The sequence below is a fragment of the Macrotis lagotis genome, chromosome 8, assembly GCF_037893015.1.
Source record: "Macrotis lagotis isolate mMagLag1 chromosome 8, bilby.v1.9.chrom.fasta, whole genome shotgun sequence".
Classification (NCBI taxonomy): domain Eukaryota; kingdom Metazoa; phylum Chordata; class Mammalia; order Peramelemorphia; family Peramelidae; genus Macrotis; species Macrotis lagotis.
In genome coordinates this window covers 60,280,974-60,306,151 of record NC_133665.1, presented here as the reverse complement: position 1 = coordinate 60,306,151, position 25,178 = coordinate 60,280,974, and the positions used below count along the sequence as shown (strand labels likewise).

The 25,178-nt window shown below is 35.0% G+C and overlaps 1 protein-coding gene across 4 annotated transcripts in view; it reads right to left on the bottom strand.

Annotated features, from left to right (window-relative positions):
* Positions 1-25,178, bottom strand: part of LOC141495671 (phospholipid-transporting ATPase ABCA3-like) — a 249,062-nt gene that overhangs the window by 155,312 nt on the left and 68,572 nt on the right. For all 4 annotated transcript variants that reach the window (XM_074197271.1, XM_074197272.1, XM_074197273.1 and 1 more), the window contains exons 3-4: positions 24,975-25,091; positions 1,404-1,524 (exon numbers count right to left, since the gene is read on the bottom strand). In XM_074197271.1, the coding sequence (XP_074053372.1) occupies positions 1,404-1,524; positions 24,975-25,091 (238 nt within the window). The remainder of the gene's footprint in view (positions 1-1,403; positions 1,525-24,974; positions 25,092-25,178) is intronic.

The following is a 25,178-nucleotide window of genomic DNA, read 5'->3' as shown; positions in this document are numbered from 1 at the left end:
TGGACAAGACCACCATGGCTGATTTGCTGGGGGCAGCAAATATTTAAGTGATGAGAGAACATATTCTTGAGCAGTTGATCAAGAAATCCTAGATGAATTTGTTTTGTTTACCCTCAACCCAGTTAATGAATTATAGAATATAAAGGGAATTTTAAAAAGAAAATAAATTGTTGACCTTAAATAATACTTAGCACTTAGATTTAATAAATGTTTATTGATTGAACAAAGTGCATAAAGAAATATTTATACTTCATTATCCTTTTACCATTTCTTAAATAAACTTGATCAAATAAAAGGGCAGCTAGTTATTGGATAGCTGAATACATAATAATATCACTAGTGTCACTTTGAAGGTAAGATAAATATCTAGGAATTTGAGTTGAGGCAGAAAACAATTATAAGAATTGTGAAAACTGCCAGTCAAGAAATGAATTCATTATATAAAACAACAACAAACAAGTTCTTGTGAAGCAATTGCTCCTTCTTTCATGAGGAATAGGGGAATTCACCTCTTTCCTGTCTTCAGTACACACACACACACACACACACACACACACACACACACACACACCACACAGAGCAGCTATAATGACGAAGTTATTGGCTCCATCTAGTATGGAGCAAGTCTAGGGATTCAGGAAAGCTGAATTGAGGAGGTAAGTGAGGAAGGATAATTAGCAGCAGATGAAAGATCTGACAATAGAAATTTCGTGCCCAGGAAAAGCAGCATGATGATACAAGAAGAGAAAGAAAATTAGAACCCTGTAATACTAGAGTTTTGAGGCATATGGGCTATGTGTTTTCTCCCTCGACCTCCCTTTTTGACCATGTATTATTTTGGGGAGAATAGGTTCCAGATTTTATTATTTATTTTTTTTTCAATAGAAGTTGAAGATTGCAGGTTTTGAAGTTATAGTTCTTGCAAAGAATTTTAGTAACTAACTTTGTTTTTAAGTTCAGTATGTGTCATTTGCCTATTAAAACTTGGTGTAAATATTCGAAGTGTTTAATAAGCTAAGTCTTTGGGAATGAGAATCCATTGAGTAATTATATTGAGCAATAGTCTTCCAGGGAACCCAGTCTGCCATTATGAGTTGGAAGGAATTTTCAAAAAGGGATATAATAGAAATATGACCAAAAAACCCCACTGTACTACTAATTTTCAAAGGGTCCTGCAAAATGATCTAACTCCTCAAATAAATTAAAATATAGACTCATGAGAATAAACAAACAACTCTGAAGAGCCTAAATAATCCTTAAGAATCTGTATTCTCCAAGGAGAACTTTTTAAAGTTGTGGGGGGGGGGTGGCAATAATGCCCAATAGCAAGGTTTAAAAAACTTACTTTTGTTGAATCTGTGTGGAAAATGAAGCAGTTCCTACATTGGTTTCCTTTAACTCACCTTTACTGAAAAACACACTAATCATAAAGCTGTAGGAGATGGTGGAAATGGCAAAAAATAATAGAAAAAAAAACACCAAAGTTGGATCACTGTTTGTGAGCACTGCCACATTATTCTTCATCTATAAAATAACCATTGAAAAAATGTAGTCACATAGATGAATAATATTTCAGAAAGATAAAGACATAAAATAATTAAATATCCTTACACTAAAAGGTAAATAAATTTCTAGGTAGCCAAAAAGAATTCAAATTATTTTAAATTAAAATATAGGATAGAAGTCGATCAATTTTTACTAAAAATTTAAAAAATAATTAAATGATAGTATTGTACTAAATTTCATACCATTTTTAAAATAGTTTTAAAATTAGTTTGAATCATGACTTCAAATGTGTAAGGGCATGGGCAGGGATGCGGGAGGGTGTAAAGGAGGAAGAGAAATTAAAAACTAAAATAATTTTTTTAAACAAAAAAACTTAATGTTCTTCTGCTAAAATCACTTTTACATGATTTGCACCGAGTTCTCAATATTTTTACACATATTTAATTCTTCTTCATGAAACCACATGAAACCACATTTATATCACATTGGATATTTGGGGGGTTGTTTTTAGGTTTTTTTTTAAGGCAAAAAGGGTTAAGTGGCTTGCCCAAGGCCATACAGCTAGGTAATTATTAAGTGTCTGAGACCGCATTTGAACCCAGGTATTCCTGATTCCAGGGCCGGTGCTTTATCCACTACGCCACCTAACAGCCCCTATCACATTGGATATTAAGCATACTTTTGAATAACAGCTTTCCTCAAAGTTTTGAAGATTTCGATGGCATTAGAATCAAGTGACTCCCCAGGACCCTGAAGCATGTTTCCTTTCATCTCTTGGGTACATTTCTATTTCTATGTTTTTGGCCAGTGGCTTGGTGTAAATACAATATTCCATATCCAATTTGGAATTTCTGTAATTGAAGAACAATTCTCCTTCCTAGTCTATTGATGTATTTGTCAGTTCATCATTTCCCTTGGTGGGAAAGACTGTCAGGCACATAAGAAATAAAAACTATCACAAACATTTCTTGGTAAATATTTTACAATCCATAATGGTGCCCAGGTGTAACAGACTCACCAGAAAATCTTTTGACAACCATTTTGGCATATAGTTTTGAATGAAAAGGTGAGCTTGAATCAGTTAAAAGCTCAACAGTTCGTAGGCACTTTTTTCAGTCTTCAGTCTTTCAGTTTTCAGTCTTTTTATTATCTTAACCGTGATAAATGCTCTTTTCTTCAAAGAAATTTTAGCTGACTTTCTTCATTGTTCATTGATCTTCAAGAAGCTTATGCCATACTATAGAGGAATCAATGACAGTTACACTGAAATGAGTAACTTTCTTTTCTTATAAACTAGGTTGATCTGCAGCAATAGAGTATAAGGGTGTTTTTTTTTTCCCATTACAATTTTTTTGCTCACTTTTTTCCAATTACATGTAAAGATAGTTCTCAATATTCATTTTGTTCCACATTTTTCGACCTCCCTCTAATCCCTTCCAGCTCCCCAGGACAGCAAGTAATCCGATATAGGCTATTCGTGTACAGATTGTCAGTTCTTGTCCTAATTTTTGTTTTCAAAGGTAGGAATGTTTTATTTCTCCACAACAATAGCCACTGGAACAACTCACAATAGTTACTGAGGCTTGATAGAAAAATACTAGCAGAATGTTTCCAATATATTGTGAAACTGTTTTATGCAGGAGATAAGGATAAATGGTATCATGTCTCCCAATGATTTTAGATTGCCTATAGTTATTTTATTTATTTATTTTTTTGCAAGGCAAATGGGGTTAAGTGGCTTGCCCAAAGCCACACAGCTAGGTAATTATTAAGTGTCTGAGACCGGATTTGAACCCAGGTACTCCTGACTCCAGGGCCGGTGCTCTATCCACTGTGCCACCTAGCCGCCCCACCTATAGTTGTTTTAAATGAAATTTCTCTTTCATCTTTTTCAACATATTTTGTTGGTAATATAAAGGATGATGATTTATGAGGTTTTATTTTATATACTTATCTTTACTAAAATTGTTAGTTTCTTCAAATAATTTTTAGTTGATACTCTAGGATCCTCCAAGTATACCATCATATAATCAGGAAACTGATAGTTTTGTTTTGGTACTGCTGATTCTAATTTCTTCAATCTCTTTTCTTCCTCCTATTGCTCTAGCTAGCATTTATAGTATAAGACTGAATAATAAGGGTGATAATAGACATCCTTGATTCACCCTGATATTTCTAGGAATGCTTCTAGGTTATCCCCATTATAGATAATACTTACTATGAGTTTTGGATAAATACTACTTATCATTTTAAGCAAAGTTCTAGAGTTTTTAATGGGAATAAGTTTTGTACATTGTCAAAATCTTTTTTTAAAATATATTATATGATTTCTATTGGTTTTGTTATTGATATGATCAATTATGCTGATACTTTCCCTAATATTGAACAAACCTTGCATTCCTGGTAGAAATCTTAATGTACATAACATATGATCTTTGTGATATATTGCTGTAACCTCTTAGCTAGTATTTAAATTTTTGCATCAATACTGATTGGAGAAATTGTTCTTTAGTTTTCTCTGTCTCTGCTCTTCCTGGTTTAGGAATCAGCACTATATTTTTCTGTCATAAAAAGAATTTGATAGGTCCACCTTTGCCCATTTTTCCAAATGTAGTATTGGAATTAATTGTTCAAATGTTTGATAGTTCTAGTACAGGAGAAGAAAGATATGTCTAGTTTTAATATTAAGAAAATTTTTTTGAGGGGCGGCTAAGTGGCACGATAGGGGCAGCTAGGTGATGCAGTGGATAGAGCACCGGCCCTGGAGTCAGGAGTACCTGGGTTCAAATCCGGTCTCAGACACTTAATAGTTACCTAGCTGTGTGACCTTGGGCAAGCCACTTAACCCAATTTGCCTAGCAAAAACCTAAAAAAAAAACAACAAGCAAACAAAAAAATATAAAGACTTCTCTGAGCAAAAAAAAAATGTTTTTTGCCCCATCTGAGGTCCTATTCAAATATAAATTGGCTCCTATTGCTCAGTGTAATTCCATTGTTAAATGTAAATTTGCCAAGATAAAAATAATCTCAGTTGATGAACCTCCACCTCCTCCAGCTTCCAGTCTTTACCTGACTTCAGTCACATTGGGGGGGGGGGGGGCGGATTTCCTCTTCTACCTATATTCTCCTGACTTTTCTATGCCCAGGGAGTGGGCAAGACTATAAAAGTCTGGCCTGAACGTCCCTATTGGAGTGGGATTCACTCAAGTCTCAACCCAGCCAGCTCTTCTGACTGTTTCCTGTTCACTCTTTTTCCTCAGGCACCTCACCTAGACTTTTGTTATTCACCCTGTCCTCAAGTTGCTTGTCTCTCCAGGAAAAAAGTTTTAATCTGCGAACTTTGCAGACTTGTGAAATAAAAATCCTTAACTTTTTCCAATTCCAGGGTTCCCATGAGTTTTTCACTTTCAAGAGTTCTCAGTCTTTAGGACAGTATCACCAAGTTCTCCCACAACATTTTGGCAACCACGAAGCGATATGAATCTGACCCTGGACTTGCTCAGACTTCTAGGAGGTGAGACATCCCTGAGCCAGGTCATCTTTCTTATATCAAAACCAGATTGGATTTTTAGCCCAAACCTTCTTTACCCTTCTCTCATTCCCGGGAATAATCGTGGGAGAAGCAGTGTGCTGTTGAGTGAGTTTGTGAGGGATGACTGGAGACAATAACAGGTATTGGGGCATGGCTCAGGAGGAGTTGACTGTAACAGGAACCCCTACTTTTGTGGAGAGTGACCAGTTGTGTGCAACTCTTGCTTAGATTCCCGCCCCCCAAGGTTCAGATGCAATTTGTTGAGTTTGTAGGGGGTTGATTGAAAGCACCCCAGTTTATGCGGCTTTTGCTCAGACCCTCTAGGAATCACTGTGTATCCAGTGACAAAGTTTTCCAGGCTAAAATACCAAGCAATATCATTGTCCGCTAGAAAGATTGGCAGACTTTGCATAGTAAGCTAAGGAGGCCTTTTAATAAATCTGGGTCCTTTTAAGGAGTTGGTTTGATTCCTAGTCTCTCCCCTTTTTGAAGCAACAAGTGCTAATCTATGGCATTCAGTGCCTTGGAATCTTGAATTCTGGGCACCATGGATTATGTTAATCCAATGACTATGGCTTTGAGGACAGAGTCTCAGCCATGTTCTTGTCAAGTCTTTGTGTTTCCTACTCCCTCCTTTTTTCTTTCTCTCCGAGGAGAAATGGAACCTTTCTGTAAAACTCTCCCCTTCTCTTTACGTAGTCCCCTCTCCTGAAAGGGGGGAAGAGGGGAGGAGTTCATGCCCCAGGGCCCAGAAGCTGCTGATCCTTGCCCCAGTTGCAGAGGCCTGGTTGCATTACTACATTGTGTCAGCTAAATTCCTCAAACATGCTCTAGTCCAATGGCTGTCTGAGGGAATGCCTCATACTTTCTCCCTAGGTTGGGGGTACAGCCTCTCTCGGCCTACATGTAGTGCTCCACCCCATCTCCTATCACTAGGGTCCATTTGTCTGCCCATTTGTCTAGGATTTCGAGTTAGAGAAGAGCCCTGCCCTTGGGGAATGGGGGGGGGGGGGGGGGAATCTGACCTAAACCTGGGAATGTCCAAGAGAATTTCTATGGATTAACAACTTGTCACCAATTGGAAGGAAGAGTAAAATCTGATTTGGAAATTTTCTAACTTTATTTTGAAAATAAATGAAAAGTTATATGGGACTTACGGACTCTTTCTGGGACTGGGGAATCCAGATTCAAACTCAACTAAGTTTTGTGCTAATAAGAAATGGTGTAAAAGCTAAATGCTAACACCAAATATTTTAAAATGTGAAGCACATAAGTATTTGCTATAACTGGGTTTGATCTGTGAAAGGTAATTTAAGAATGCATTTAACTATATCAAGGAATTTTAATTACTGCTTGACTGTTTAAAATATTAATATACAATATGAGATTCTTCATGAAATTATCATTGACCCTAAAATTATTTTTTCTGATAAGTCTTAATTAGTGTGATTCAAAAATAATTATATAAATATCTGTGTGTTTATGTATGTGTATGTTTAAGTATATATTTTAAATCAAAGATCTCTGTGTAGTTCTCAGTGGCCCCTTCCTTCTCTCCATTGAACTGGAGAGCTGAGAAAAGGTCACTAGCTTTCTTGTGGTTTAGTGGGCTGGCCAGTGTCCCCAAAATCTCATTACACAAGTGAACAAATGTGTAATATTTATTCTAATGAGAATTGTGTCTATGATCATGGGTCCATGAATATAACTCAAAACAAAGTAATGGAATATTTCTGGGAGTATGCACATAGATTGTGTTCCTGTTTGGGGTAGACTGAATGAAATTAAAGTTCTGAAATGTTTATTACTCCTTTTTTTAAATTGGGTTTTGGATTTAATTGTTTTAAAAAGATCAAATTAAATTAATAAGTAATCAATAACAAATTATCATCTGAATTAGGATGTCATCATTTTAAGATATCAAGGCCTAGCTCCTTGCTAGAGTTTTAATATCATAAGCAATTTGGCTTCAGTTAGAAGTTGCAAAGATAATATTTCCCCTTAAGAACCAAGTTGTTATTATTATCAGATTGAAACTAGAAAAAGGGTTGGAAATGAATATCTGTAGAAAGTTTTTTAAAGCAAATCACACCTTGCTAGCAGCAAAACAAAAACAAAACAGAAAAACAGAACAGACATTTAAAGTTCAGCTCAATCATTAGCTGAGCTGTTCCTAGCTCTGGCCAGCTTAAAAAAAAAAAAAAGCTGAGTCCTGTCTTTACATTTGAAAATATGGGTGCTTGGAAGCTTTGTGATGAATAACTTTGTGAAATATTCTCATCTGTAAGCTAATTTGTTATAATGTTAACCTAATATTGATAATGAGACTCTGGGATTTTGAGTATTCTCTTGGATGAAGTTATGGAAAGTGAATATTCATCTAATGTCTTAGACCTTTACCATCAAAATTGTAAAGTTTTGCTATGTGAATTGTAGAAAGCTACAGAATACATTGTCAACAATTTCTCAAGGTCTTTTTGGCCCTCCAAATTTGTGAAACTTTTTCTTCTACCACATGTTTATGAAAGGGAATACACACGACTAGAGGAACTTGCTCAATATCTGTTGTTTGAAAATAAGATAAAGTTGAGGAAAATTAATCTATTTGATCTTTTGTGAAAATATAAGCTATTTGGAGTTATTGTAATAATGTTGAAGGCTGAAATTAGTAATTGATTACTTTATAAAGATAATAAAGGGAAGTATCAAAGGCCTTGTCCCCTCTCTGGCATCCCTGAAATTTCCAAACAAGATCTGTAAACATATGCATAATATTATAATGAAGATATTGTTTTGTAAAATCTAATAATTCATGTTTTCTTGCTATTATTTTGTTATCATTTTGAATTAGTAACACATATTGAAAATTTAAAGTCATCTAAGATGTTCTAATGGTTTGAAAAAATTCTGAAAGCAGTGATTACTATTTATCTATTTTAAGCATGGTTAATAACTAAATAGGTTTGTTGTAATAAGTTGTTTTTATAAAAAATCCAGTTCTAAATGTGAATTAGGATTATTGTATTTTTATATCCCAAGTTCTATTTATGTTTCATTTATAGCACAGTCCTTAGGTAAATGAGCAGTGATTGATAGAATTAGTTATTACTTATCTCTGGATCTCTTTGCTGATATTGATCATAATTAAAGCATGGTACACTCTTGGTTCCTTAGTGCACAAGCCACCTGAAGTTCTGATTATAGGAAATTACTAAATTACGTATATCCATATATTATTAATTGGCATATTTGACATAAAGAAAGACAACAATATGCCAATGAAGCCATTAGTCCTACAGCCTAATAATGCAGGTAGTGGGGCCTGTGAGAGAAAGATCTCAGTCTCAGAATTGTCTTTATGACCTCTGCCTATGAAGGAGATCTAAATATATAAGGGAACATGTTCTTGTATGTTCTTTATGGTAAATTACTACAATTACAATTACTACAATCACTACAAATTACTGCTCATTAATTAAGGATAAAAGTGAACCATTGGATCTCTATCCTCTAAATCCTTAACAATCAACAAGTCTTGACTTTTTAAAGAATTGTAACACTAGTATGTGATTCTTTATCACCTCAGTTTCTTTAAGGAAAAGAATTATCAGCATTGCTACTTATATAAGGATAATGACCCTTGTTCTATTTTAAAACTGCTTTAAAAAAGATTTGTTCTTCAGCTAGAGGTTTTTGTTCATTCTGGACAAAACAAAAATGTAAACAGAAAAATTTAATGCAATTTATTTATTGGACATGTGTAGTTCTAAAATGATTATCTAATGTATTTGTTTATATCATTCCTGATCTTTTGGTTACAACTCATTTTAATGTGATAACTATTAATAAGTCTGTGTTATATTGGAATCTATGTTCTTATGAAAGTATTATGGTATTGGTCTAGGATCATAGAGTATGATTTTTGTTTTCTATAGACCTCCTGGTTTTTCTTTTGTTGGGCCTGTTGATTGTTCCTCTTTGGTTTTGTTTCTGAGGTTTGTTTCTCCAGGCTAGGAGGTATGCATCTCTAATAGAGGTGGATGCAGTGTACAACATTTAGAAGATTTTGTCCCAGTCATAATGACAGGAAGGGCTAGATCAATGCCCCCTTCAACTCTGAAGAGGTTCCAGAAGAAGAGAACTACACCCTAATCCTTGAAAGAATTCAGGGTCCCCAAGAATTGTCTGAGTGAGGAATAAGTAGAAGGAGAAATATTTGTCTAGTTTTTAATATTAAGAAAATGGGGGATGGCTAGGTAGTACAGTGGATAGAGCACGGCCCTGGAGTACCTGAGTTCAAATTTGACCTCAGACACTTAATAATTACCTAGCTGTGTGGCCTTGGGCAAGCCACTTAACCCCATTGCCTTGCAAAAACCTAACAAAAAAAAAATATTAAAAAAATGTTATTTGCCCTGTCTGAGAGGATGCATGGGTCCTAATCAGATGTAAATTGCTTCCAATTGTTCAGTGTAACTCCATTGTTAAATGTAAATTCACCAAGATAAGAACAACCTCACCCACCCTCCAGTTTCCAGCTTTTACTTGATCTAGCTGGGGCTGGATTTCCTTTTCTGCCCACATTCTCTTGACTTTTCTATGCTCAGGGAGTGAGCAAGATCATAAAAGTCTGGCCTAAACTCCCCTGTAAGATTCACTCAAGTCTCAGGCCAGTCTGCTCTTCTGACTACTTCCTTTTCAGTCTTTCCCTCAGGCACCTATCCTGGATCTTTGTTATTCACCCTGTCCTTAAATCCCTTGTAGTCTCTCTAGGAAAAATGTTTTAATCTGTGAATTTTGCTTGTGAAATAAAATTCCAGAGCTTCAGCTAACTCCAGGGCTACCATGAGTTTTTCACTTTCAAGAGTTCTCAATCTTTAGGGCAGCAACATCAAATTCTCCCAAACACTAGGAATTTTTTCTTAGGAAGCTCATCAATGCCTTTTGGTTCAATTTCTTTTTCTAAAATAGGGTTAATTATCTTATATAATTCTTGAAAAGAACTATGGATTAGCCAATAGTAAAATCATGTAGTTTCAGAAGTGGTAGGAAGAATTCAAAGAATAGTTGGTAATCCACTATCCAGTGAAGTATCCTAGGGTTCTGTTGCTTGGTCCTGTGCTATTTAACATTTTATCAATGACAAGAATAAAGGCAAATTTATCAAATTTGTGGATGATGCAAACGAGGAGGGATAGCTAACACAAAGGATCATCTCATGAGAGTTTGATAAGTTATAGCATATAATAATATTAAATTTAATAGAAATAAATGTAAAGTCTTGCATATAGGTAAAGAAAACCAAATTTACATGTATAAAATGAGGGAGGCATAGTTAGAAAAATGCTGCTTTGAAAAAGATTTGGGCATCATAGTGAACTAAAGGATTAATATAAGCTAATAATGTTATGTTGCCAGCTCCATTAAGTATAGTTAGCCCAAGCCTTCTTGCTTCCTACACTCTGGAATATGATTCATGTTCCAATCATATATATATATATTAAATATATAAAATATGTATATATACATACATATATATTTTAAATATACAAAATTTATTTTTATATATTTATATTTCACAGCATAGCTAGATGAACGAACTACTAACTATGATTCTGACATAGCCTGAGACTATTTTATGCATGATATTTTAGACTGAGAGAGAGGGAACTGGGAAAAAGACATTATTTCTTAGAGGTATCACTAGGAGATAAGGAGAATGGTACATATCTTTAACAATTGGTATTTTGGAATCAGGCCTTCTAAGTGAATTTATGGGTTGTAGTTTAGGGAGATTGTGAGATTTTTCACTGCCAAAATATAAAAAACAAAGCTATTAGCATTTGCTCCTGATGAATCTACATAATTGTCAGGAATGTAGGCTAAGCAGATAGAGAACAGTCAATCAATAGGCATTTATTTATTAAATATAAGTTCTGAGGATATAAAGACAAAATAAAACAATACTTGCCCTCAAAAGGATTAATTTCTGACATGGGAAACACTATGTAGACACACAAAATGTTGTTTTTTTAAACAAAGTAAATATAATTCCAGGCTGAAGTAAGTAGTGGCTGATGGTATGAAGAGAAGCATTATGTAGTGAGTTCAATAATGGCTTGTGGAATTTCTTTTTTCTGAGATAGGGTTATTTAGGTATTTCATTTCCTCTTCATTTAACCTGGACAACTTATATTTTTGTAAATATTCATCCATTTCACTTAGATTTAGTAAGGTGACCAATTGAGAGTAGAAAAAACCAGGGCTATTAAGTCCAAAAACAGCAAAGCCATGATAATCAGTAGGAAAACATTAGCATGTAGCAGCAAACACAATGGATGTTTAGTGACACAATAACAGTGTGAGGTATAAGTTGCAGTTATTTGTCTTTTGTTCTTGAAAGAAAGGTGATACATCAGAAAGATGATACGATGACATGCAAGTGGATTTAACTAAGGGGGTGCTGTGCAAAGTCACCAGTCCAATTTTGTCCTCCAGAGTCATCTGAGTCCAGTGGCAAGGTATAGGACCAGAAGACTGGAGAGGGCCTTGCATGCAGTGGAAGACCTTGTCTTTATCACATCTCATTTTGACTGAAATAATGTCCCTTCAATGACAAAAGCAGGTAGGAAAGAAATGAAGCAAATAATGGTCTCTTTTGCTTTGTCATGGAAAAAGAAATCCATCTGGGAGGGTAAGATCCTCAGGGTTTCTAGTCAAAATGGAAACAATTGCTATTTTCATTCATTCAGTCAAGATAAGGATAAGGAAGGAAACTATATCCTCCTAAAAGATACCATAGACAATGAATCAATTTCAGTACCAAATATGTATGTACCAAATGGCATAGCATACAAATTTTTAGAAGAGTAGTTGGAATATGAACAGGAAGACATAGACAGCAAAACTTTACTGGTGGGAGACCTCTCTCAGAATTAAACAAATCTGACCATAAAATAACAAGAAGGAAGTTAAGGAGGTAAATAGAATGTTAGAAAACCTAGACATGATAGACTTTTGAAGAAAACTGAATGGGGATAGAAAGGAATATACTTTTTTTTCTGTAGTACATGGCATCTACACAAAAATTTATCATGTACTAGGGCATAAAAAACTTCATAATCAAATGCAGAAAGGCAGAAATAGTGAATACTTCCTTCTCAGACCATAATGCAATAAAAAATCAAATGCAATAATGGGCCATGGAGACATAGACCTAAAACTAATTGGAAACTAAATAACCTCATTTTAAAGAACGAGTGGATCAAACACCAAATTATAGATAAAATTAAAAATTTCATCCTAGATAATGACAATAATGAAACAACATACCAAAACTGATGAGAAGCCAAGGCAGTTATTAGGGAATGAATAGAACAAATAAAGAGTTAATCAATGAACAAAGCATGCAACTAAAAATTAGGAAAAGAACAAATTAACCCTCCCCCATTAAATACAAATTAGAAATTCCAAAAATTAAAGGAAAATTTAATAAAATTGAAAGCAAGAAAACTATTGAACTAATAAATAAAACCAAGAATTGGTTTTATGAAAAAAATCAATAAAATAGATAAACCTTTGGTTAACTTGATTTAAAAAAGAAAGAAGAAATTACTAGTATCACAAATGAAAAAGGTGAACTTACCACCAATAAGGGGGAAATTAAAGTAATAAATCAGAACCATTTTGCCCAACTGTATGCCAATAAATTTGATAATCTAAGTGAAATGGATGAATATTCATAAAAATATAAGTTGTCCAGGTTATATGAAGAGGAAATTAAATACCTAAATAACCCTATCTCAGAAAAAGAAATTCAACAAGCCATTATTGAACTCCCTAAGGAAAAATCTCCAAGGCTAGAATTCACAAGTGAATTCTATCAAACATTTAAGGAACAATTGGTTCCAAGGCTATATAAACTCTTTGGAAAAGTAGGTGAAGACAGAACTCTGCCTAACTCCTATGATACCAATATGGTGCTGATACCTAAACCAGGAAGAGTTAAAACAGAGAGAGATAATTATAGAATATGAATGCAAAAAAATTTAAATAAAATCTTTGCAAAGTGATAACAGCAAGTTATCACTAGGACAATATACTATGACCAAGAAGGATTTATTCCAGGAATACAGGTTGGTTCAATATTAGGAAAACTGTCAGTATAATTGACTGTATCAATAACAAGCTTAACAGAAATCAAAGATTATATCAATAGATGCTGAAAAAACCTTTGACAAAATCAGCACCCATTCCTACTAAAAACACTAGAGAGCATAGGAATAAATGGACTGTTCCTTAGAATGATAAGCAGTACCTATCTGAAACCATCAACAAGCATCATATGCAATGGGAATAAGCTAGAGGCATTCCCAATAAGATCAGGGGTAAAACAAGGATGCCTGTTTATCACCATTACTATTCAATATTGTGTTAGAAATGTTAGCTTCAGCAATAAGAAAAGGAAAAGAAATTGAAGGAAACAGAATTGGGAAGGAACAAAACTTACTCTTTGCAGATGACATGATGGTATACCTAGAGAACTCTAAAAAATCACCTAAAATACTACTAGAAATAGGAACTAATAATATTGAACTATTTGTATTCCTGCATGGGAAGAAGATACTGAAAACTCCTATGAACTTTCTCATTTATAACAGCAGGTAGAAGGAGCATATATACAGGAGGGAGTTACATATAAGATAAAATATGGAATAAAGATGGAGTGAATGGGTGATAAAGGAAAGTACTGGGAGGAAGGAAAGGAGAGGAAGAAGAGGCTAAGATATTCCACATAAAAGAATCAAGAAAAAGCTTTTGTAATGGAGTGCAATGGGGGAGGGGAATGAGTGAGACTTCATTCTCATCAGAAATGGCTCAGAGAGGAAATAACATAGACACTTAATAGGGTATAGAAATCTATTTTACCTTAGAGAAAAATGAGAGGAAAGTGATGGGATAAGGGAGAATGGGGGGAGAGTAGAAGGAAGTAGGTAATAGAAGAGAGGGAAGATCATGGGAGAGGTTACTTAGATACAACACACTTTTGAACAGGGACAGGGTGAAAGGAGAGAGAGAATAGAATAAATGAATAAATAGAATAAATAGATATCTATTTATAGATAAATTTATAGATCTATTTATAGATAAATAGAATAAATGAGAGTGAGGAGGAATAGAGTGGAGAGAAAGACAGCTAGTAATAGCAACTCTGGGAAAAATTTTGAAGCAACTTCTCTGGAGGACTTATGTTAAAGAAGGCAACTCATCCCAGACACAGAGCCTTAGAAATCTGAAGTACATTTTTTTCCCTCTGTTATTATTCTTGATGTTTCTCTATCTTTTTTTGGGTGGAGGGGTGGGGGTTTTTGTTTACTCTCACAACAAGATTATTGTAATAATATAAAAATAAATAAACCAAATTATCACTCAAAAAACCCCCAAAAAACTACTAGAAACAACTAGCAACCTTAGCAAAGTCGCAGGATATAAAATAAACCCACATAAATCTTCAGCGTTTCTACATAGTACTAGCAAAATTCAGCAGCAAGAGCTAGAAAGCAAAATTCAATTTAAAGTAACCAGATAATATAAAATACTTGGGAGTCTACTTGCCAAGGCAGACTCAGAAACTATATGAAAACAACTATAAAACACTTTTCACACAAATAAAATCAGATTTAAATAACTGGGCAAATATCAACTGCTCAAGGATAGGGCCAGCTAATATAATAAAAATGACAATTCTATCTAAATTAAACTACTTATTTAGTGCCTTACCAATCAAACTTCCAAAAAACTACTTTAATGAGCTAGAAAAAAATTGAACTAAATTCATATGGAGAAACAAAAAGTAAAGAATATTAATGGATTTAATGAAAAAAATTGCAAAAGAAGGCAGCATAAACTTGTCAGATCTAAAATTATATTATAAAGCATCAATCATCAAAACTGTCTAGTACTGACTGAGAAATAGAGTGGTGGATCAGTAGAATAGACCAGGTGCAAAAGAGACAGCAAGAAATGATTGTAGTAATCTGGGATTTGATAAACCAAAAGAGTCTAGCTTCTACTCTTCAATAAACTCTGTTGGGAAAATTGAAAGTTAGTATGGCAGAAACTTAGCTTAAATCAACATCTATACCAAGATAAGATCAAAATGAGTGCAGGATTTAAACATAAAAGACAATATTAAAAGCAAACTAGGAGAACAAAGAACAGTTTACCTGTCAGATCTATGGAAAGGGAAGCAGTTTATGATCAAGGAAGATAGAGACCATCATTAAAAACAAACTGGATAATTTTGATTACATTAAATTAAGAAGCTTTTGCACAAACAAACCACTGTAACCAAGATCAAAAGAAATGTAGTAAATTAGGAAACAACTTTTACGATTAGTGTTTCTGATAAAGGACTCATTTTTAAAATATAAAAAATAAAACAAGCCATTCCCCAACAACAAATGGTCAAAGGATATGCAAAGGCAATTTTCAGATGAGGAAATCAAAGCGATCCATGGTCATATGAAAAATTGCTCTAAATCATTATTGATTAGAGAAATGCAAATTAAAGCATCTCTGAGATACCACCTCACACCTCTCAGACTGGCCAATGTGACCAGAAAGGACAATGATCAGTGTTGGAAGAGATGTAGGAAATCTGGGACATTAATGCTTTGTTGGTGGAGCTGTGAACTGATTTAACCTTTCTGGAGAGCAATTTGGAATTATTCCCAAAAGGCAATAAAAATGTGCATACCCTTTGATCCAACAATACCACTACTGGGTCTATACTCTGAAGAAATCATGAAAAAGAGCAACATCACTTGTACAAAAATATTCATAGTAGCTCTGTTTGTGGTGGCAAAGAACTGGAAATTCAGGGGATGTCCATCAATTGAGGGATGGCTGAACAAACTGAGGTATATGTGTGTTATAGAACACTATTGTTCTATTAGAAAGTAGGAGTGATGGGATTTCAGAAAAGTCTGGAAAGACTTGCATGAATTGATGCTGAGGATCAAGATGAGCAGAACCAGAAGAACATTATACACTAACAGCAACATGGGGGTGATGATCAACCTTAATGGACTTGCTTATTCCTTCAGTGTAATAATCAGGGACAATTTTAGGGTATCTATGACGGAAAAATACCATCTATGTCTAGAGATAGAACTATGGAGTTTAAACAAAGACCAAAGATTATTACCTTCAATTTAAAAAAAAAATGTCTTATGTACTACATAATTGTGTTATCTCTAATATTTTACTTTTTCCTCTCTCAACACTTTCAATTTTGATCAATGTACAGCATGGAAACAAGGTAAAGATTATCAGATTCCCTTCTTGGGAAGGGAGAGGGAGGGAAGAGAGGGTGGGGTGGAGTGTAAAATTCAAAACCTTACCAAAAAATAGGTAGAAACTACTAGAATATTTATATAATAAAAAAGAAAAAGAAAAAACCATCTGTGAGGATTAGACCCTCAGGGTTGCTAGACAAAATAGAAACAATTGTTATTTCCATTCATTCAGTCAGGACCCAAACAAAGACTAAGTGGAGCTGGCCTAGGCTTTATTATTGATCAATCAATGAAAACCAGAGTGATTGGGGCTGCTTAAACCCTAAGATATTTTACCTGGATTCAATGATCAATGATAATCTTTTGGGTAGAGTGCTCAGAGTACCCGAAGGTAAAAGTATGACACTGAGGGAAAGCCCTGATAATGAGAGAGGGAGGAAGTAACAGCAGGAGGAAGGAAGAAGGAAAGCCTGGGACATGTAAACTGTTGGTACTCTGGCCTAGAGTAAAGGTTTATTTTTTGGTCTGAGCTTCTGATATGGATTTAAGTATGTCTAAGTGTAGAGTTCTGCTTATCCTCTGCCTCTCTCAGTCCAACCAGAAAGCTCTGTGATTCAAAGGGACAGAACTGCTCAGAGTTTGAGTCCTGAGCTACACCATTGTTGCTGCTGAGTTCTGAACTGCCTCCCTTCACAGTATAGCCAGGAGGACTGCTAGAGGGGGGGGCTTGCAAGGATCAGTGGGATGTTTGTTTATTTGTTTACTCATTCATTCTCATGTTTATCAGTGAAGAAATCACAAGGCTCTTCTAATTCAGTAGGGTAAGAAAAAGTCAAATTTTAATTCACAAGTTAAAAAAGTTAACTGCAAAAATGTTACAAGTTAATTCACAGAGTTCTTTAGAGAGGCAGTAAGGTGAAGATAGTGGGTTGGCGAGAATATCAAGGACAGTTAAGAGGGGGAAGAGAGGAAGGGGAGCAACAATGGGATGATAGCTGGGCTGGGATCAACATGTATTCAGCATGGAGAAGAGAGTGAGCAGAAAGTTTATAGGGAAACTAGCCTACCTCTAGTTCAGGGAAGAGTCAAGGGAAGGGGTCAAGGACATGCCAGACAAGTAGAAGATGGGTATGGAGAAGGGTCTGAGGTTACTTCCAATTATCTTAGTGAATTTACATTTTAGAAGAGGTTTAGAATGAATAATGGGGATGAAGTCAGAGGACCAAAAAAAAAATGCCAGACTAGCACAAATAACAAATAGTTCCTTAATATTAGAGAAAAAAGTTAGGCAAATATTTCCCTAATATTTCTCCATCATCAGTCCACTGTCCAGTCCACTGTCCAAGGGTCTCTCTCTACTTTGGAAAGATAACTCTTTAAAAATTCTTGTTTATTTCCTCCTAGAATTCTAATTGAATTTATCCCTAGGTTGTATTTTTTCTTTTGGATGTTTTGGGGTTTGTGACTTGAGTATCCCTGCTACCATAATGACTTTTCATGATGGAATTCTTGTGTTTTTCCTTATTTTTTCAGTTTTTCTTCTAACTTTAGACCTGAAGTTAGGGCTAGACTTTGAGAAAACTCTGGAAGAAAAGTCTGGATTGATTTTATGCTACTTTCTTGGGATACTTAGTGTTGTGTTGCTTCAGGATCTGAGGATAGGGACCTCTAAGTTTTCACTGCTCCCCAAGTGATATGATCCAGGGCAAAGATTGACTGCTATTCCCCTGGTCTAAGAACTGCAAGTTTCTGGTCTGAGTTTGGGTAAGAACAAGAATTAACTGCTGCTGGATTCAATTATTCTCAGTCAGCTGGGAAGTTCTGCAGGTTCAGAGAATTGTAGATTCCCTTCTGGTCTGGGATTTCTGCTCTGTTTATTCATCTGAAAACTGAGCTAGATACTGAAAAAGAACACTTTTTAATACCTGGAATCTTTGCCAGACAACTACTTCTTCTGGTTTCTTAACTTCCTCCTTTCTTTGTATATCTTCTCTATCCAAGGATACCAACCCCATGAATAAATCCCTAGTCTTCCCTGGATTTGTGTCTTGGAACTAGGCAATGTGCAACAGAATAACTGCCAATTTGTACCTATCTCTGTTGCATACTGACTCAGTATAGTTCTGATGGGAGGCCTGATATGAATTTGAGACCTCCTCTTGCTTTGGTGCAGTCTCTCCCTAGGCCCTGGAGCACTTCATGGAGAGGATTGCTGACTTGATCCCATCCTCAGTGTCTTTAGCCCTCTTTGTTTCTCTATGATTATCAGGATTGGATAAAGGACTTTTTCTGGATTTCCCCAGCATGATTCATTTTCTAGATCTTTTTGGAGGGGAAGCTCAGTGTGTTGCTTCCTACAGCACAATCTTGGCTCTTCCTCCTTAAGCAGCAACAAGAAAACTGAATTGTCCTCCTTGTTCTGCTCACTTCACTATGTACCAGTTTATACAAGCCTTCCTAGGTTTCTCTGAAACCAATTTTCTCATTTTGACTTCATAATAACATTCTATCACATTCATATGCTATAACTTGTTCAGTCATTCTTCAGTTAATGGATACCTCTTCTGTTTCCATTTCTTTACCACCATAAAAAGAACTGCAATAAATATAATTGTTTTTATATAGGGTTCTGCCTCCTTAAATAGTTTCAAAAAAAAAACTGACTTTGGAATCAGAATTCCTGTGCTCCCACAGATCCTACCTTTAGTTCTGTCTGTAGGGCCTTGGACAAATCATTTACTTTCTTTGAGATTCATTTTCCTCATCTATAAAAGAATATGACCTTTTGAAATCCCTTATAGCTCTAAATTGAATCCCTGAATGCCTCTCTTAATGGTAGATAATTTTTACTGTTAACTTATATAATAATGACATGTATTGTTGTCTATACTAAATGAATGTTTAACTGCTTGAGGGTGGGGCTACTTTATTATCTGTCTTTATATCCCAAGAGCTTAGCAAGTTCTTGGAACATAGAAGGTAGAAAATAAATATTTGCTGATTGATTAAATAACAACTGCCAATTCTGTTTTTTTTAATTCATCTTAAACATAACAAACTCTACTCCAACTCTTCATTTTAACTCCATATAAATATAAAGCTTGGTTTTAAGCATGATTCTTGTACGTATAAAATGTCATATATGGCTTTTCTATTCCACTTTCCCTCTTTCCATTCTTTGTTCAACTAATTCAAAACTAATTGTTAGCTTTTATTTCTTCTCCAGAAAAATGCTATTTTATTATTTCTCTTGAAGCAAATGAAAACAAAGCATCTGCAACTTGTTCTGCTAGGAACTATCTAATTCCAGACATCAGCCCTGTCCCTCTACACCTAAATTATTGTATCTGTCTTCATCATATACCCCTTCTTTTTTTTTGTATTCACCTATTAGAAGCCTTGTCTTTTTTTGCTTTAAGCAATCTCCTTAGGCTAATTGACTTCTCATATAGCTCTCTAATATAGCTCAGTACCCTGGCTCACTATTCTCCTCTTTCACATATTTTATATCTTCTAGATAAAAATGGTTCTGACTGTCCCCCTAATTTCACTGACCTTTTTCCTATGACACCCTGATTTAAAGATGTTAGTTTATGCCCCCAAAGCTATTAAGTTGCATATACCTTTTAACACAGCAATACCATTATGAGATCTATATCCAAAAAATAGAGCCCCAGAAAGAGAAAAAAAAGATCCAAAAAACCTCAAAGAAATTAAATGATTTGTCCAAGGCCCTATAGGCAGAGTTAGAAGTCAGACTTATGGGCCCATAGGAATTCTGATTCCAAAGTCAGTTTTCGTTTTGAAACTATTTAAGGAAGCAGAACCTTATATAAAATATTTATATTTATTTCAGTTCTTTTTATGATGGTAAAGAAATGGAAACAGAAGAGATATGTCCATTAACTGAAGAATGACTGAACAAATTATAGCATATGAATGTGATAAAATATTGTGAAGTCAAAAATGAGAAGATTGGTTTCAGAGAAACCTAAGAAGGCTTGAATAAACTGATACATAGTGAAGTGAGCAGAACAAGGAGGACAATTCATATAACAACAATATCATAAGGACTAATAACTTTGAAAGACTTGGAAATTCTAATTACTACAATGATCAAATACAATTTTAGTGGACTCCTGAGGGAACATGTTACCCACCCTCTAAAGAGAGATGATTAACTCAAGAGTGCTTATTGGGACATCTTTACTGGAATGTAACCATTATATGAATTGCATTGATTTGACTGTGCATACATATGTATGTATATTTTGCTTGATAAGACAAATTTATATATTTTTCTTATTTTCTCAATGGGAAGGATAGGATAAAGTGGGGATGTAGAAAGGAAAGATGTACCTTCAATTGAAAATAAAATTTAATTAAAAAACAACACTATAATTCGTTCCTCACTCTCTCATCCCTCTATTTCTCTAAGATATACTTTTTTTTTTAACATACTAGTTCAAAGTTAACTATGCTTGTTTCTTCAATGATACTTAAATGAGATAGGATTCCCAAGAGACATGGTATTTGCTGTCCTTAAAATATATAAGAACTTAACTATCATGCCTATTAGCTACTCAGATTCTTTACGTTTATGAAATTTATTTTGTCCTTTTGTCATTTCAAAGACTTAAATATAATTTTCTCAAAATTTCTAGGACCTTGATGATTATATTTCAGGGTTCATTTTTGCTTGTATCCTGTAAATTTCACTGATTTATTCTTTGTTCTTTACTTCTAATACTTTTATGTTAACATGAAATATGAAATATTGCAGTATATCTTCATGTTTAAATCATTTATCTGGAAAGCTAATTATATATTTTCTCACTGAGCTCTGTCCTTGTAAAGTATAGGCTATCCATATAGGTTATGTATGTCTGCATGGGTTATGTAAATATGGTTCCCAAAAGACATTGACAAGCTATACTGAAATTTTGCTCATATTTCTTTTTTTTTTTAGGGTTTTTTTTTTTTTGCAAGGCAATGGGGTTAAGTGGCTTGCCCAAGGTCACAGAGCTAAGTAATTTATTAAGTGTCTGAGGCCAGATTTGAACTCAGGTATTCCTGACTCCAGGGCCAGTGCTCTATTCACTGTACCACCTAGCCACCCCTCATATTTCTTTAAAATATATTGTTAGCCCTCTGTTTATGAGAGCAGGAGCTGGATCCCAAAGCCAACCACTCTACTCTATATTCTCCGAGAGGATTCAGGATTAGTATTAGATCTATTGGCTCCACTAAGTATTATATCTGTCCCACTAAATATTGCTGGTCTAAAGAATACATAGGTTCAGATGTAGTAGCTTCTTTGGCCACTACTGACTGTTACCTTTAGCTTTTACTCACTATTTTACCACTTTTCCAACAAATACTGGTTACCAAAAAAAACCATTACAAATAGCAAAAAAAGAGAAGAAACCAATTTATCCAAGCAAATAACAAAAATCAGAGGAGGTGTTTTACAGATTAGAATATATAAGAAAATACACAAAATTGAAAAAGTTCTTCAGATGGGAATTAGATCAGGTCTTGGTTTAACCAAGAGAAAGATTCTAATCTCACTCAAAAGGAAATTCCTTGAAGTTCCTAGGGACACAAACTGGAAATCACAGGCATATGGTACTCTTTCTCCAAATATTTCTGCCATTTGTGAAGTCTGTCTCTGTCTAAAAGAATATCTCTCCTCTCTGATCATTGACAACAGTTCCAGCCTCCACAAGGATGCATTCTCCCTAACAATTAAAAAGATCTCATGCAAAAGAGTGACCTAGTTTATGAAGAGGAAAATCAACCAGTGAAGTCTAGATAGAGATGGATTCTTTGCCCAGATTGCAGGAAGTAGTTAAATCTCACAATTAGTTCACAATTTCTGCAGGAGGTACTGAAAAATTTTTTTCCCACTTCCTCATTAATATGTTCATTCCCTCAGTGAGTGTTACTCAGAGTTGATTTCCACTCTCAAATTCAATCCCACCTGTGGCTTCTCTATATATTCTCATTCTAATTGCTGTAATAAATGAGTTAATTTGAGTTGTCAGTATCATTTTCCCTGTCAGAATATAAGCAGTTCAACATCATTAAGTCCCTTATGACGTGTCTCTCCTATTTACTTTTTTATGGTCTTTTCATTAGGAAAGTTTGAAAGTTCCCCTATTTTATTGAATATCCATATTTTCTCCTAAGTGTGTTCAGTTTTACTGGGAAGTTGATTCTTGGTTGTAATCCAATTCTTTTGTCTTCTGGAATATCAGATTCCAAGTTCCATAATCTCTTAAAGTAAAAGCTGTTAAATCCTTTGTTATTCTAACTGTAGCTCTATGGTATTTGAATTGTTTCTTTCTGGTTGCTTGAAATATTTTCTCCTTGAATTGAGAGCTCTGAAATTTGGCTATAATATTCCTGACAGTTTTCATTTTGAGATCTCTTTCAGGAGGTGATGGGTAAATTCTTTCAATTTCTATTTAACCCTCTGCTCCTAGAATATCAGGGCAGTTTTCCTTTATAATTTCTTGAAAAATAATGTCTAGGCTTTTTTTGGAGTCATGACTTTCAAGTAGTTCAAGAATTTTCAAATTATCTCACCTGGATCTATTTTCCAAGTCAGTTGTTTTTCAAATGAGATAAATTCATCAGTTATGGGACAGATAGGTGGTACAGTAGAAAGAGTACTGGCCTTAGAATCAGTTTGAATCTGACCTCAAATGTTTAATATTTACTTAGCTGTGTGACCTTGAAGTTACAATGCCTTGCCAAAAAGACAAAATTCATCAGCTTCCCTTTACTCCATTATATATTTTAAGGAATTGTTTTCTTCAGTGAGCTTTGTATCAATTCTGCTTTTTTTTTTTTTTAAGTTTTTTGCAAGGCAAATGGGGCTAAGTGGCTTGCCCAAGGCCACACAGCTAGGTAATTATTAAGTGTCTGAGACCAGGTTTTGTGCTTTGTTCACTACGCCACCAAGCCACCCCTCAGTTCTGCTTTTAAAAACATCAATGGGGGCATCTAGGTGTTGCAGTGGATAGAGCACTGGCCCTGGAGTCAGGATGACCTGAGTTCAAATCTGATCTCAGACACTTAATAATTACCTAGCTGTGTGGCCTTGGGCAAGCCACATAACCCCATTGCCTTAAATAAATAAAATTTTAAAAAAACATTCAATCACTTTTTTGGACCATTTCCCCACCATTTGACCCAATTTGATTTTTTAAGACGTTATTTTCTTCAGTACTTCTTTGTATCTCCTTCAGCAAGCAACCTGCTGACTTGGTTTTATTATTGTCCCATGTTCCTCTCATTTCTCTTCAAAATTTTCCTCTACCAGGGGTGGTGAGGTGGCACAGTGGATAGAGTACCGGCCTTGGAGTCAGGAGGACCTGAGTTCAAATCTGGCCTCAGATACTTAATAATTACCTAGCTGTGTGGCCTTGGGCAAGCTACTTAACCCCATTGCCTAGCAAAAACTAAAAAAAAAAAAATTTCCTCTACCTCCTATTCATGATTTTCAAAATCCTTTTTGAGCTCTTCCATAGCTTGTGTCCAATTCTTATTTTTCTTGGATGTAGAAGCTTTGATTTTTGTTATCTTCTTCTGAGTGTATATTTTGCTCTTCTCTATCACCAAAGTAACTGTCTATAGTTGGTTTTTTCCTTCTGTTATTTGCTCATTTTTCCAACTTATGACTTGATTTTAATTAACTCTTTGTTAAGGTAGGGCTCTGTTTCCAAGGTGGAAGATACACTGTCTCAAGCTTTTGAGGGATTTTGTAGTTGTTTTCAATGATCTAAGGACAGATTAGGACTACTGGCCTGTGTTCTGACCACCAGCACTCCTTTCTGCCCTGAAACTGTGAGAAGAGTTCCTTCTCTGATGCAGCAACAATCTGTGATGTATTATTGCTCCTCTTCCTAGAACAGGGGCCACAGACTGAGACTCAGATCTGAGTATTGGCAAAGCAACAGAGTGTCACCTCAATGATAAAAAAGAAACCACTGTAATCTCCTTCTAAACCTTTTACCATTCAAGGGCTGAGGGCTCTGGAAGTAGTTGCTGCTGCTGATTCAGTGGCTCCCAGGCCTGCTCCCCTGCTTTCTGTTCTCCTGGATGGCTGGGGCTGGTTTGTTTGGGAATGAGACCTCGCCAATGCTGCTCTCTCACCTGGGACAACAGACCCTTCCTGCTGATCTTCCAAATTGTCTTGGGTTGGAAGATTGTTTCACTCAGCCTTTTTATGGATTCTGCCATTCTAGAATTTGGTTACAGTCATTATTTCATGGTATTTGGAGAGATTTGAAGGAGAGCTTGGGTGAGTCCCTGCCTTTACTCCACCATCTTGGCTCTACCTATACAACATGACTATTCGGGAAATGTTTTGCATGGTTACACATTTTTAACCTATATCAAATAACTTGGTTTTGTTTGTTTTTTGATAGGGTGGGAAGGGAAGCAGGAAGAGAATTCAGAAATCAAAGTTTTAAAAATGATTGTTTAAAAATTGTTTTTACACGTAACTGGGGGAAAATAAAATAAAATATTAAAAAAATGTTATTGCCTCCTAAGAGATTTAGAAAATACCACAGATCTTTTCTCAAAGGGTAATTCTAATACACTAGAGAAAACAAAATACTTACCTTCAAAGAGAAGAGAATGGTCATAATTAGGATAACAAAAATGAAGACAAGCATGTACATGAAGAACCATGCAATCCAATGCAGCCAGTTGCTAAGTCCCATGATGAGCATATACTCCTAATGGGGAAAAAAAAAAAAAGAAAACAAGCATTATATGATCCTACATTCACCTGCTGCTATCCTGATGCAGCAAACTATTAACCA